This window comes from Macrobrachium rosenbergii, chromosome 40 (genome assembly GCF_040412425.1).
Source record: "Macrobrachium rosenbergii isolate ZJJX-2024 chromosome 40, ASM4041242v1, whole genome shotgun sequence".
NCBI lineage: Eukaryota > Metazoa > Arthropoda > Malacostraca > Decapoda > Palaemonidae > Macrobrachium > Macrobrachium rosenbergii.
In genome coordinates, this window is record NC_089780.1 from 5,845,185 (window position 1) to 5,860,249 (window position 15,065).

The 15,065-nt window shown below is 42.1% G+C and overlaps 1 protein-coding gene across 3 annotated transcripts in view; it reads right to left on the reverse strand.

The window, feature by feature from the left end:
• The window catches only part of Ccz1 (vacuolar fusion protein CCZ1), a 56,802-nt gene extending 49,039 nt beyond the window's left edge, over positions 1-7,763 (reverse strand). Inside the window, exons 1-2 of one of the 3 annotated variants that reach the window (XM_067082953.1) lie at positions 7,581-7,763; positions 531-628 (exon numbers count right to left, since the gene is read on the reverse strand). In XM_067082953.1, the coding sequence (XP_066939054.1) occupies positions 531-628; positions 7,581-7,661 (179 nt within the window). In that variant the 5' untranslated portion in view covers positions 7,662-7,763. Of the gene's footprint in view, positions 1-530; positions 629-7,480; positions 7,499-7,580 lie in introns of those variants that run through there. The other 2 variants (XM_067082955.1, XM_067082956.1) reach the window with 2 other exon arrangements.
• Positions 7,764-15,065: the final 7,302 nt, after the last annotated feature.

A 15,065-nucleotide genomic window follows, 5' to 3' on the forward strand; every position in this document is an offset into this window, starting at 1 on the left:
TGAAGTCTTCCAGTCCTTTCAAATGGCCAAGTCGTGCATACCTGAAAGGTAATTCTATTAGTAAGTAAACAGAACAACAACATAGCTGTTAGAAACACTACCAGAAGCTGCCACGTTTCCAATGAAAACAAGTATTCGTCCCAACAACAAGAACTGATCCGAATTCCTTGCAAGCATCCTTATTTGACCAATGGGTTTGAATCATAATAATACAAAAAGTCAAAAACCAAAAAAGGAAAAGGGATGCTCACGTGGCTTCATCAAAAAGTTCAAACAGCAAAGTCGGGCAGAGTCCTCAGAGACGTCTGAACTCCATGGTGGCCGGAAACAAAGTGGAGTGCAGACCAAAAGGTAGGCGAGGTTTCCCCTACCTATCAGCAGTAACTACCTTATCAATATGTTTTAAAGGTCGTTTCCAGTTCGTGCTCGAAACTAAATCCCTGTTACAGAACGAAGGTTTATATTTGTGTAGGAACCATTTAATGATTATCTCCATAAAAATCCATGAGCATACTAAGTGGATCTGTTACCTTGAAAAGCGGGTGATGGCTTCTGCAAGTCCTATGTTTCGAACTTGTGTGTCAATATTTTGAGAAATGGGATGATAAAACAATATTTTTTCATGTTCCTGCAAAGTAAGTAAATAAATAAATAAATACATAAATAAACAGTCTTTAAAACATAGACAGTTTTAAAAGTAATTTGTATTTTTCTTAACATACAAACCTGAAGCTCTGTACATGGGAATTTAGCTTCTGAACATGAGCTGGAACGGCTGTTCAAACTTTACTGACAGGGTAGGGTAGTCAACTACTGACGGGTAGGGGGAACCCCAGCCACCTGTCAGTCTTTGCCTTTAGGTCCAGGTGCCAAATGAGGTGGGTGGCTGAAGTAGTCCACTCATGTAAAGAGCTTCAGGTTTGTATGTTAGGAAAAATACAAATTACTTTTAAAATTTGTTATTTGTTCCTACACAGATACAAACCATCGCTCTTTACAGAGAAGACTTACCCACTGGTGGGAGGAAATCTGGGAACTCTCTGAACCGACTGGTAGGTTCACCACACCCTGGCTGACACTTTCCTGGTCCAGTAGGAGCAAAGGGACCCCGTACCTCTAGCATACTCCACATATAGGATGTAGCAGTTGCTAGACTTCTGGACCACTGAGTAATAGGTTTGTACACAATTACTCGATATGGCTGAAAGAACCCAGACAAAAGAGCTGGAAACAGGTGAATAAAATCAACATGTCTGCTTTGTTTTCTGTCCCCACCCTCCTCTCCACTTGCCATGAGAGAAGGGCAACCTGCATCCCTTCATCACCAATTCACACAAAATCATAAAGTCCTAACTGGACCCACTAGTTAAAGAGACTGTTGTAGGTACGGGCCTAGCCCTAAAACTATGCTCAGCCCAAAATAAAGTGATAATTAAAGAATTACTGTACCCTGTCTCAGCAAAGCCTACTTTAACTGACAAAGCTTGTAGCCCCTCAATCTCTTAGCTGTATTTATGGCTACTGAGAAGAATTTCAATACAAAACCTCTTTAAAAGGAGCTTGCTCCAAAAGTTCAAAGGGTGGGACCACGGTGATCTCAAGAACTACATACAGACTCCGAGTACCAGAGACCTGGGAGACTCCACCTAAACACCTCAAAAGACATCTAGATGTCTTTGTCCTCGGACAAGCCTCACAGACGAAGCCAACATGGCCCTCAAGCCTTAAAGGCTGCTATCAAGGAGTTTTTCTCATGCCTGAGAAAAACCAGAAACCTTATCATGTCGTTTATAGAAGTACTGGTTCTGGAAAAACCCCTTAATGAGACGGTACTGAGACCTATACACTGACCATTAGTGTTGGCAGAATTGGTTAGTACATTCTCCCTTAGCACTGATAATGGCCTTCCTGCAAGATCTCGCCTAGTGCTCACACAGCCCTGGAACATCTCCACGCGGTTACCTGCAGTTTGCGGGATTGTGATGGAATCTTTCCTCTTCTGTCTGCCTTAGGAGAGCCTTCCTGATAGGGAGAAGTATGGGCAGATCTATCCACCACTGACTGAAACCAGAAACCCAGTCTTCCTTGGCCACCTGGGGTAACCAATGCCAAGAGACAACTTACGGAGTCACTAGTTCATTGATGACTTCCTGAATTACATTAAAAGGATGAAGGGCATGACAATCCAGGCCTGACCAGGCAACATTCTGACGTCCACTGCCCAAGCTCAAGGATCTTGCACAGGCGAACAATAAATTGGCAAAGATGATTCCACTTGGTCTCAAACAGGTCAATAAAAGGGATCCCCGCAGCCCACTGTCTGCTGCAAACCTATGGATGTTGAGCCCATGCCGTTGCTATTATGTACTTGGTCTCAGCAGCTGAGTACAGCCGCTAAAACTTTCATAAAGAATAACTACCTCCAGCAAGGTAATAAATCACAATTAAGGTTACATGTGCCAATTTGACCAAATAATGAACAAAAAAAAAAAAATGGGCAGTGCCTTTAAAAAAAGAGAGTGAGGGATGACAAAGACTCTAAAGGTAGCAGAACTGTATCTGACGGGCATCCACTGCCCATGCTTCCCTCCATGTTACTGCCAAGTTTACTGAATGGCTCAACAGGCACCCATCCCATCGGCAGCAATCGGCAAGAACTGCTGCAACCCCACTGTCCTCCATCTTCTACTGGGGTAGAAGAAGTCTCGGTAACTCTACCAGGAGTCGAGAAGTCTGGGACTTCCTCTGACTGAAAGGGAAGGGTCAGCTTGACCCAAGACCTATAGGTCTTAGCCACTGCCTGTAAATGAGCCAAAGCCTATCCACTGCAGCCTCCCCCTCCCTCTAGCAGAGTGGGGGGAAGGATTCTAGCACCAGTCTGTCCCCGAGCGTCAACGCCAACCTGGGACTAACAGGCCTAGACGTTTGAAACAACACTGTGTCTTGCCCAACAGTCTCGAGGGCTGCATTCTCCTCAGGTGTTCGGAGGCCCCAGGAAAAATCGATCTTGGTCAATGATAGACCCAAAGATCGATTTACGAGAATAACTGGAATGCTGTTCTTGCAGTCAATTCTGGCGCCATTTTCTCAACTTGCGATAGGGAGACTCCCTCCACTCAAAGACATTCTGGAGACAGACCAGGACACAGAGTCAGGTCCGGGTCAACCTAAAAGATGGCAATCTCTCTGAGAGACCATGATATTTCCCCTGGTGGGCTAGAGGCAGAGGAAATACCTTGCATGAATGGCTGGACAAGGGAGCATTCTCTTGCCCGGGGAAGCACAGAGCAAGAAAATATGTCTCTTCCTCAGGATCATTAAAAAGACATATAATTCTAATTATCTCCACAACAGGTGTCTCTAACTCTGTAAGAGAGAAACACTCACCAGAGCACCTGGCAATCTCTTAACCTTTTGGCGTATCTCCTATCCACTCCGTGGACCGGACCAGGAATGTAGGGCTCCGCGTCATGGACTGGAATAGGAACAAGAATGTTCCCGGTCCTGAGCCCTGAACCTGTCTGGCTCCTGTCTCCCAGAAAAAACTTTTGAGGAGGAGGGAACAAGTGAGATATCATGAGCACCCTTACCTTGCAAGCCGAAGACAGAAGTCCCGGCAGGTAAGCGAGGCCGTGGATGGTCATCAACCTGTAATGAAGATGTCCACTAGGGTCAAGGAGAGAGGTCCCACACGGACAAGCGTGAGCAGGGGCTATCCGGTGGGTGTGCTTCAATCTACTTAGAAGTCGAGGTTTCTACAAGGGAAGCAGACTGAGCAGGGGACCTCCTCTTGCCTTGCCCGAGCCACCGAACCAGTCACTGGGCCACCATTCTGGGACCCCTGATCCGCTCTCTTGAAGAGCAGGAGGGGATGAGGGAGCACCTGCATGCTCTCTGCTCACCTCTCCTTACTGGCATGCGCTTGCAGCTGGGGCTGAGTCCGTAGACCAAGGACCCTTGCCAACCCCGGCAGACAGGCTACCAGGGACAGTACTGGAGTGGGGTCAGCACCAGCAAAGGGCTGGTACCTGCAGCCCAGGTAGGTCCAAAGAACCCTGGGTAGCAGTTGCACTTGTATGGTCAGCAATAGGACCAGCAGTACCATGGTACTGTACTACTAGTGAGAAACCACTTAATGGGGAGTGGGTACTGAGTAAGCTTCTGAACTGATTGGTGGTTCGCCTCACCTGGGCCTTTCTTCTTCCTGGTTGTCTAGAGCAAAGGAAGGAGTCCCATGCCTCTGATCTGTTGAACATGAGAATGTTCAAACATCAGACTTCTGGGCCTTTCAAATCAATGGGTTTGTGAAGCATCATTAATTTGTAAAAGGTTTAGATGAACCTTTTCTGTCAAAGATAATAATGCTAAAGAATACCAGCAGGTTTGTTTATTGTCAACCCCTCCCTCCCCTTGCTAGAGAGTGGGTAGGACTTGCCTCTACTATACAGGTAGTCCCCGGTTTACGACAGGGGTTCCATTCCTACGCACGTCAAAAATCCTAAGAAAACATTACCTTTAATGCTTTGGGTGTACTGAAAACGATGTAAACTGCATTTTTATTGAGTTTTTCATAAAAAAAACTCCCAATTTTGATTGTTCTGCCGTTTTGTAGCCATATTTCTTCTGTCGGATCAGCGTCATAAGCATTGTAACACTGGAAAATGCGTTGTAAACTGGGAAATAATTTCTGAACATATTTGAAAAGCGTTGTAACCTCGGAACGTCATAAGCCGGACCCGCTGTAACCCGGGGACTGCCTGTACTAAATTATATTAGATAATAGAAAGGGTGCTCAGTAACTCACCTGCATCATGCCCATTCCAGCACATGACAGTTTGCCAATGGAACTTCTGCCCACAGGGAAAGGAATAAAAGAGATAGAAAGTAGGCCAGTCACACACTCACTCTCTCTTTCATAACCGTACATCTTAGGGAGGTGCTACCTGTCCCTCTAGGGGAACCGGATGAGCTACACAACTTGTTGAGCAGCCACCACAGGACCCAAGGAAAGGTGTCCAAGGACCCATGGGCAACATCCAGTAGGTAGGGGTGAATGTGGGTCTAACACGAACACACTCCTGCCTTCAGTCCCTGATGAATCGACAGGTTCTTCTTGAATGCAAGAGACAGACCAATACCACTGACACCGCGAGCTCTGGCCCAGAGCGTATTGTTGCCCACCTCATCAGACTTAGAGTACGCCTGTTTGATCGCCTCACGAAGCCATAAAGAGATGGTGTTCTCGGACACTTCTTTCTTGGTCAAACCAGTACTGTACACCCCTGTACTAACGAAAAGACATCAACACCCAGGCCAGAGCTGTCGAGTCCTCTTCAGGTAGTACCAAGGCACTCTAACTGGAGACAGTAGCATCTCGTCAGCACAGGAATCTCCCACTAGGAGGAGAGATCGACGCCCTTCAAGCACAGGACTAATCCCAGGGTAGCCCTGTATCCCTTAACAGCTGAGACAGAGAGAAGCTTCTCTCAGCGAAGGAAGACGAGAAAGTCCACTACCTGCTGAATAGTAGCTGTCATGCTGATGGCAATGAATGCAAAAAGAATGAGGATCTATTTCAACAAGGGAGAGGAAGCGTTTGCAAGGCACATTGCCTAAGCCTGGGCATTGCTGCATGGCACAAGGCTTCATCTTCTTAAGTTGAGATCATTCGTGGGTTCGCATACTATATAGACACAATATCACAGAATCACACAAAAGATCTAAGGAATAAAACACAAAAGATCTAAGGAATAAAATGATAAAGAAAAAACTCAGTTGCATGGTGAATGAGGAAAACCAGCCGACAGGCAGAGCAGAACGACAGCAAGTGGCTTCGGAGACAGCCAGAAGGTAAGTGAATGCAATGTGCGACAGAAGGGTGGGATTACCCACCCGACCGACTAGTAGTTAACTACCTAACAACCTTGTTAGAACTGAATGGCCAGTTTCCAGCTGCACTGAAGGTATTCTCATATGTGACGACCTCAGGTTTGTATTTGTGTAGGAATAAATATCATAACTAAAATTTTAGGCCTTATGTTACACTGATCAAATGGGTATCGGTGCAGGAGAGCAGAGTGTTAGGCCTCTTCCCACATGTGGCAGGCTACCTAAAAGCAGACCAATGACATATTGCAATGAGGAATACAGTAAACACCCCGTATTCACATTCTCATGATTCGCGGATTCACGCATTCACGGGTTTCTCTGTGGAACATATCTAGCCATCAGTCATGGAAAATTCACCCATTCGCAGTATTTTTCACTGAGAAATATTCACTAATTACTGTATTTTCATATAAATTTCATGAATAAATGCACTTTTTATGATAAAACTATTAAAATACTCAGGTATATGCATTTTTACAGGGTTTTTCTGTGTTTAAACTAACAAAATGGGCAGCTCTAAGTGTTTTTAGAGGGGTTTTAAGTATTCGTGGATTTTAGCTATTTGCGGGGGGGAGGGGGGCTTTGGGACGCATCCCCCGCGAATACGGGGGGTTCACTGTAGATCATAAACTAACTTTTCCTTAACCTAACCTGGGGCATGAATAAAACAGAACAGAATAAAATATAACATAGGATTTAGGCCAAAGGTCAAGCACTGGGACCTATGAGGTCATTCAGCACTGAAAGGGAAATTGACAGTAAGGAGGTTCGAAAGATAGAACAGGAGGAAAACCTTGCAGCTACATTAAGAAGCAATTGTTAGAAGAGGGTGGAAAGAAAGACAAAAAAGTATATGGGTGGAGGTACAGTAAAAGAGAAGAAAGAAAAGGGTCGCAGCTAGGGGGCTAAGGAAGGAACGAAAGGGGTCGCAGCCAAGGGGCTAAGGAAGGGACGAAAGGGGTCGCAGCTAGGGAGCTAAGGAAAGGACGAAAAGGGTTGCAGCTAGGGCGGCTAAAAAAGAAACGAAAGGGGTCCCAGCTAGGGGCTAAGGAAGGGACAAAAGGGGTCGCATATAGGTGGCTAAGGAAGGAACGAAAGGGGTCGCAGCTAGGGGGGGCTAAGAAAGAAACAAAAGGGGTCTCGGCTAGGGGCTAAGGAAGGGACAAAAGGGGTCGCAACTAGGGGATATGGAAGGGACGAAAGGGGTTGCAGCTATGGGGCCAAGGGAGGGATGTCGCAAAGAACCTTAAGTAATGCCTACAGTGCACCACGTGAGGTGTACTGACAGAACGACCCCCCTATGAAATCAAACCTAACCTTCCCTAGGATAGGCTACCATGTCCTGACCTAACTAGACCTTACCTTCCTAACCTCACTTTGGGTGCCGTGCCCTGCCCTGGATGGGAGGGACTTCGCACTCCCCCGACCTCTAGATCCCCCCCAAACGACCCCCTGCAAAGACCCCTTCCTAGGCTAGGTGTCAAAAGCAGCACTTGCCGTAAGGGCACTTATGAGGGAATTCTGCTTTAAATCCCCTTCAAAAACACTTCAGATATGTTAATTTGCCCGACATGGTTAAATTTTAACTAACTTTTTACCCCCGGGCGAAAAAAAAGGGTTATTTGGCGACAGTATTGCCGCAGGGTAGGTCAATCCATACTGGGTAGGAGGCTGGGTATCAGTACACTCACCTGGCCTTCCTTCTGGCCGTAAGTGGCATTAAAAATGAACAGATTCAAAAGTTTGGGCTCCGAGATATTTTCCTCTGACATTATAAGCAACAAAGGCCGAAAAACACATAAGAAACATATGTGACAGATGGGCAACAACGCCTGTCTCAAAACACTGAAGGACTTGTTCGATTCCTTTCCTTCGGTCGTGTTGACGTCTTTCCCTTTCAATCTAGGCTATCTAAATTTGTATGCCCGTGCAAATAGTTCTACTAATTTAATTAAATATAATTTTTTACGGAAATTATTACATTTAAAGTGACTTTAGAAATTTTATTTGTAGAGTAAAGGAATACGAAGTCGTTTCTGTACATACGGACAAAATTCAGCTGTTTTTCTTGCATTCGTCTATAAACGAACAATTGTCAAAACTCGTCGTAGAAAATTTGTCAAGTATAACAAGTTTTCTCCTTTAAAACAATTTCTTATTTCACAAAAAGAGAATTCCCCAAAGAAACTGTTAGACAGAAGGTTAATGAAATTCTTTTCATTAACCTGTAGGTTACTTTGGCCATATGCCAGCACGGGCTCTTTCACCTAGGTAGCCCGTACAAACACCCCTCTTCAACATCTATACCGTACTGATGTTTAGTTTAGTTTGATAAACTTAGGAAATGTATGATATATATATGACTTTAAGGTGTCATTTTAACTATAAACAGAGATAAGAACCTTTGGTAATGACCATCCACCACCAACACGCTCGTTGTTTCTAACTGAATGAGGTGGCGAGGAAAATAACTGTCATAACTCGCAGAACATAAATGAAAAGGGGTTTCCATTCTTTCTAGAAAGACTTGATATTAAAATAGACTAGAATATAGAATTTAGGCCAAGTGCTGAGACCTATGAGGTCACTCAGCACTGAAACGGAAATTGACAGTAAAAAGTTTTAAAAGGTGTAACAGGAGGAAAACCTCGCAGTTGCACTATGACTCAATTGTTAGAGAGGGTGGAAAGTAAGATGGAAGAAAGAGAATATGAACGAAGGTACAGTAAAGGAATGAAAGGGGTTGCAACTAGGGGCCGAAGGGACGCTGCAAAGAACCTTAAGTAATTTGCAGTCTTCCCGATATAAAGATAATTCTACGGTCTTGGGGCTGCAAAACCTTAGGCTCCAAAACAAACAGTTTTAAGCGCATCTTGGCTAATAGCCTATAACATGAAAACATCTGTAGTTGGTTTTGTGTCGGCTCCATACATTGGCTGTATCATGCACAACTGGGGTTTCAAATATTTGGACACCTAACCGTCTTGGTAGCTTGAGTCGTTGCATGTAACGGTTCCCCATCCCCTCGAGACCTTAGCATCGAAAGCCATGAAGTTCGCTTACTCCCTTTGGCTAAGCCAGGGCAAGAGAGGAACTGGAGTCAGATCTCTGTCTGATTGAGGGGTTTGCATATATAAAAACTAACAACAACCACACAAAAATATTTTAAGTAAAAGACATAAATCATAAAACAAACGGCAATTGGGCAGAGAGACGCACACAAAAGCAAAGTGGAATGCAAACCGACAAGTGGGTGGGGCTTCCCCCCTACCGTCAGTAGTCGCAACGACCTTGTCTGAAAGTGAAACGGGCGTTCCAGGTCGCATTCGCAAGCTAAATCCTATGTAAAGACCGAAATTTTGCATTTGTGTAGGAACAACTGTCTTTTTATGCTCAACTGAAAGATCCTATTCACCGGCACCTTCTGGCAGTTAATAGTATAGCCATACCCAAGAACCCATTAACCATTGTAGTCTGGAGCCGATACGGGAAAAAGTTGATTGGGGTCGGCGTGTCACAGCAGAATTTGTTATGCAATTAATTCTACCTAATTTGAGGGTGCTGAATTCACATCTGGTGGATAACATTTTCCAATTTTTGTTATTAACTTATTGCAGCTAAATCCAAAGTTTCAACTTTTTGCACCCCGTGTCCAGTCTACTAATTGAAATACAATATGATAGCAAAGCATATGAACCCAGTAAACTGGCTTAAGAATCTATTTTTGCTAGCACTGTAGCCTGTTATAGCTAAATCAGAATTTTCAACTTTACACGTATTATTAATGAACATATGAGTAAAATGTAAAGGGGAAAGAGCACAAAACCAATAAAACAAGAACAAAAATTCTTTATGATGATCACAGTGAAGAATTCGATAATAAAGCAAATGGATTGTTAAACAGGATTAAAAGTCTATTTTTATGAACCTCTTACGGATAAATCCAAATCTTAAACTTTCATCGTCCTTTGGTCAGGGTGTTAAAGAATATTTTTCATGAAATACAATGGGAAAACTTGCACAAAACCTGTAGCTACCACAAATGAAAATGTATATAATATATATATATATATATATATATATATATATATATATATATATATATATATATATATATATATATATATATATAACTCATAGAGCGTCAGGAAAGGCACTCAATACAGCTGATAGTTTATTCCTAATGCCGACGTTTCACAACTACATTGGTGCATTTTCAAGGCTGAAAAACAGCGAGCTGACTCAATAATTAATCATAAAAACATTTATTACAACAACTGATTAAAAACACTACAGTATTATCTCATTTAAAATGCTAATTCTTTTAAAAATATCAGAGGCACCATGACACTAAAGAAAGACCTGCAGACAGGAGCTAAAACAAGACTATTGAAGAAGGAGAAAAGTACAAATTAAAACACAAATAGATAAAAGGGAGAAAACAAGGTAACAATAAGGCAAATAGGACCATCAAGCAATAAACAGCTGCTTGATGGTCCTATTTGCCTTATTGTTACCTTGTTTTCTCCTTTATCTATTTGTGTTTTAATTTGTACTTTTCTCTCCTTCTCAATAGTCTTGTTTTAGCTCCCGTCTGGGTAGGTCTTTCTTTTAGTGTCTTGGTGCCTCTGATATTTTTAAAAGAATTAGCATTTTAAATGAGACAATACTGTAGTGTTTTTAATCAGTTGTTGTAATAAATGTTTTTATGATTAATTATTGAGTCAGCTCGCTGTTTTTCAGCCTTGAAAATGCAACAATGTAGTTGTGAAACGTCGGCATTAGGAATAAACTATCAGCTGTATTGAGTGCCTTTCCCTGACGTCTACGAGTTATGATTTCGAGAGCTGCAGCTCTGATGTTGAGTATATATATATATATATATATATATATATATATATATATATATATATATATATATATATATATATATATATATATATATATATATATCGATATGCAATGTGACAGCCAATCTCATAAACTATTAACTTGGCTTAAGTATCATGTATTGTCACCTGCTATTATGTTTGCTTTCAGCTGTTATAATCAGCATCTAACATTCCAGAGAATTTACAGAAGCAAGTGCAGGGTGTTGTTTTGAAAATATTATGAAGTACAATGGAAAACCCGTCTACATAATCACTCTGTTAATCTGGAAAAGTGTTCAGGCCTGTTAAATATTATATCTATCACATTTTCCGTTCATCTATTATCATTAGTACTGAAGCACTGTCCAGAGCATTTACACAAGCCAGTAAAAGATATTTCTGCTTTTCGACAACCACATCTGCGTGTAACACACAGTTCAGTACAACTGCATCTAATCAGATTCATACGTGACTCTGGCACTGACTCAGGAGGTAATAAAACTGGCTTCATTTGACCATTTACTAGCTCCCAGCCACATTCGTTGGGTTTTGGAATTGTTGGATAAGCTTCTGCTACTTTGAGCCAAATTGAAGCCTGAAGATACGCTCGCATGATGTGATGCCGTAAAAGCATCACTTGTTGTTGAGTGCCTCCTTCAGAGAACAAGATAGTTCTTGCTTTATCTGTTGTCATAGCTTCAAGAACCTTCCAAAGCAAATCTTTCCACTTCGGACAAAGATTCCTTTGATATGGGACCTTTCCCAAGGCCTAACAGGTGTGTAGGATAATCCAGGCGTGCAGGTAATGCTGTCCTCTTTGTATGTCCAAACAAGCATGATGTGGTGTCCGAACCAGTGACAGCAATCCCCTTGCTGTTTGCTCTTCTTGCAAATTCCGCCTTGATATAATATCTTTCATGGGGATACACTTGGGTGCACTGCTTGTTCTAGCTTTCATTATTACTTCTTTTTTTTATTGTACCACTGTGTGCTATAAGGAATACCATGACATCAGTATCTCGAGACAATACAACAACTGTAGGTGACTTTGTGTGGACACAATGCAAGATCATTCTGGTGTCGGTCAGCTTCTTCTTGTTTACTTTTAAGATAGCTGAGATCTAATTCAGCATGATTGCAGAGAACATCACCAACCTTCAGAAGACCACTAGCAGTAACCAAACACTTGTTTCCTGGAGCATATTTAATCAGTTCCCGAGAAAGAAAATGAGCAAGATCAGCTGTATTCTTAAGGTCGCAGAGAAAACTATTCCACTCATGCGGAAGTGGAACGTCAGCATGTTCTATTAGTCGTCGGATTGGTTATCTTTTTTGTCTTTTGGAGCGTGTGCCTTAATTTATAGATTCCTGGTTATATCTGCCAAACACCACATCAATACGGGTAAAATGGTGACCATACTGAAAAATTCTAGCTTTGAACAGTTTGGGGAAATCGCCAAAGGTACCAGCCATAAGTTTGTGTGGCTTATCGAGGGTTCTAACTAGTGCCTGGTCATCAATGACCAAGGTAGAATCATTAGTTACATCAAATTGGTCAGAGCAAGGTACACCCTACAACAGTGCATCCATCAACAAATATGCTTCTGACTACTTCTCAAATCTCCAGTTGTTTCTGCTAGGGACAAAGGCGCTGGTAACAACCCATGCTTCAAGATTTCATCTAGGTCCACATCTCTTCCAGCAGCATAACAGATAACTAGCCTTTGTAGAACAGATCTATCCACTTTTAAGGCTTTCTTTTTTTTGTCACTCTGATTTCTTCACTTCATAGAGCTTGGAGAATATTACCGGAATATTCCTTTTCATTGGATTATGAAAATTTTTGTGTTGAGAAATATCCTCAGCCAAAAGTAATCTGTCTCTGATAAAAGGTTGAGGCTGTTCCTGTACAAGAATCTGTACATTCAATAGTGATTCCTCTGTTTCTTCAGTTGCTTGGTCTTTGGTTGCTAAGTTGACCACTTTATCTGTTGGAACCTCAGCGAATGCATCAAAAGCTTGCAATTTCTGAACAACTTTGAACTCAGCCTCCGTGTCCAGATGGCGCCTCGCAATACCTGATTATTTATGAGCTAATCTTTGACTAAGGTCAGTTCCGTACATTTCTTTGGTGTCTTTTGCAATCTCTAACCTGTGATTCAAGGAGAGAGCCCACCTTGAAAGTGCTGTCAGGTTTTTTACAATTCCAAGTATCCCTCCACCTTTTCCCATATCGCGGTCAACCGCTCAAGACTCTGATCAGGAGACACCTGGTTGAATTTGCTTTTCCCTATTTTTACTGCAAAATTCCCATTCTTAAGCTCTTTTTCTATTTCTGAAGTGAAGCAAATAGTTTCACATTTTGCATAATTGATGTGACCAAAGCGACAAAAATATGGTAGCATCATCTTGAAGGAACTCATATGTAGATCCCAGATACCATCTCTGTCTGCCCGGGGAAAATGCAAAAGAATAGGTAAACCACAAAGCATGATTAGGATTCAACCCCCTGAATTGCTCAAAGGCCTTTGTAGCATCTTGGAGTGACTCATTTGTTCAGAGTGATATCAGTCTTTCATCAGACTCTCCATTGTTTGCCTTTTCAGTTTTCTCCTTTAATTCATTGTTATGCTTCTCAAGGAACTGAAGGAGTTGTGGCATCAGAATTTCCCACAATGCTTGAAATGTTATTATGCACTGCAAAAAATCAGTAAAATCATTCGAATGCAGGGGAAGTACTGTGAAAAAAAAAATGCTAAAATGAGTGTTCACTGTGTATAGATATACAGACACGACATTTAGTTTCGACAATATTCTCCCAATGCCAGTTGGAATGAAAATTAGAGCCTCGATGGCTCAGTCGGTTACAGCAGCAGCTTCGGACTTCGTAGAGGTCTGTGGCGCGGGTTCAATCGTGGCCATGGTTCAATCCCGCAAGCCGGCTGATCAGAGAGGCAGACACTTTGATATCCGTGTAGACATCCCGGGATTATATATGTAATCAACGGATAGGTTTGCTTAAAAAGCAAATGGATGTTACAGACTAAATACACACACAAAACAAAGCCACTACAACACCTTCTAAAAACATAACAAACATCTGACACGTCTCGAACTCTCGCCATACCCGCGCAATAACTTCTCGCTGCTGGGAAGAAAGGGCGTTGGGTCTGGTATGATACATGAAACATACGTACCGGGGTCTAAGCGATGTCAGGCAGGGCAGCCGATCGAGACCACAGGTCTACCCCAAAGCCAAATCAAAAAGTCCTTCAAAAGAAGGCATCGTGCTTACCCCATACAAAAATGGGAATAAAAGCACGTTAAAAAAAAAAAGAAGAAGAAGCAAGCCAGTTGGAATGAAAATTATACCCCTCAATCAACTGCCATTTTGTTTTGGCTCTCACGGGTTAAAAAAAAAAAAAAAAAAAAAAAACAGAGAATGTTATCCACCAGATATGGACTCAGCACCCTCAAATTATGCCAAAACAGCAGAATAACAAATCTACTAAAAAATGCTGAGCCCTTCATCAAAAAGGCCCCTTTTTGAAATTTGAACCTAGGCTACTGGTTTATTTTTCAGAAATAAAGATTAAATCAGCTCACTGATGACTTCCATTGTCATGTATTTGTATAACTTACCCCAAATCTAAGGTGGGAAAATATGTGGAGTGTTCTTTCCGCTTACTAAAAGTGAGCTCTTCTTCTTCGTCTTCTTCTAGAAGAAGAAGAAAAGTGAGCATTGAACATCATCAGGGAGTTAGCCATAGAACAGGTGTTGGACTGACTAATCCTCAATTCTCTAATCTACATGAGCATACCATGAAGTGTAAGGTGGACATCGAGTGTAAAAATCTTAAAATTGTCTTCAGAGCCACCTTACCTCATCAGTCAGCAATAGCTGAATCACTGTACATGAGGAAACTTGTACCTCGCTTGTGCCTCCGTTCATATTCTCTCTCTCCCATCTTACTGTCCATCCTGTCCTAACAATTGACTCATAGTGCAACTGCGAGGTTTTCCTCCTGTTACACCTTTCAGACTTTTACTGTCAATTTCCGTTTCAGCGCTGAATGGCCTAAGTTGCCCCAGTGTTTGGCATGTATGTCTAAAATCTCTAAATCAATCAACCCACCTGAAAGGTAGCTATCTGTTTTATACATTTTTTCTGTTAATTCTTAATGCAGTTCACTGTATATTTCTTCAGTATATGCTGTTTTTATATTTCATTATTTTAATTATCAGCTTTGAAAATGAGGGTGTATCCTCGAAACATTGGCTTTTATAATAAACCGATAAATTGTC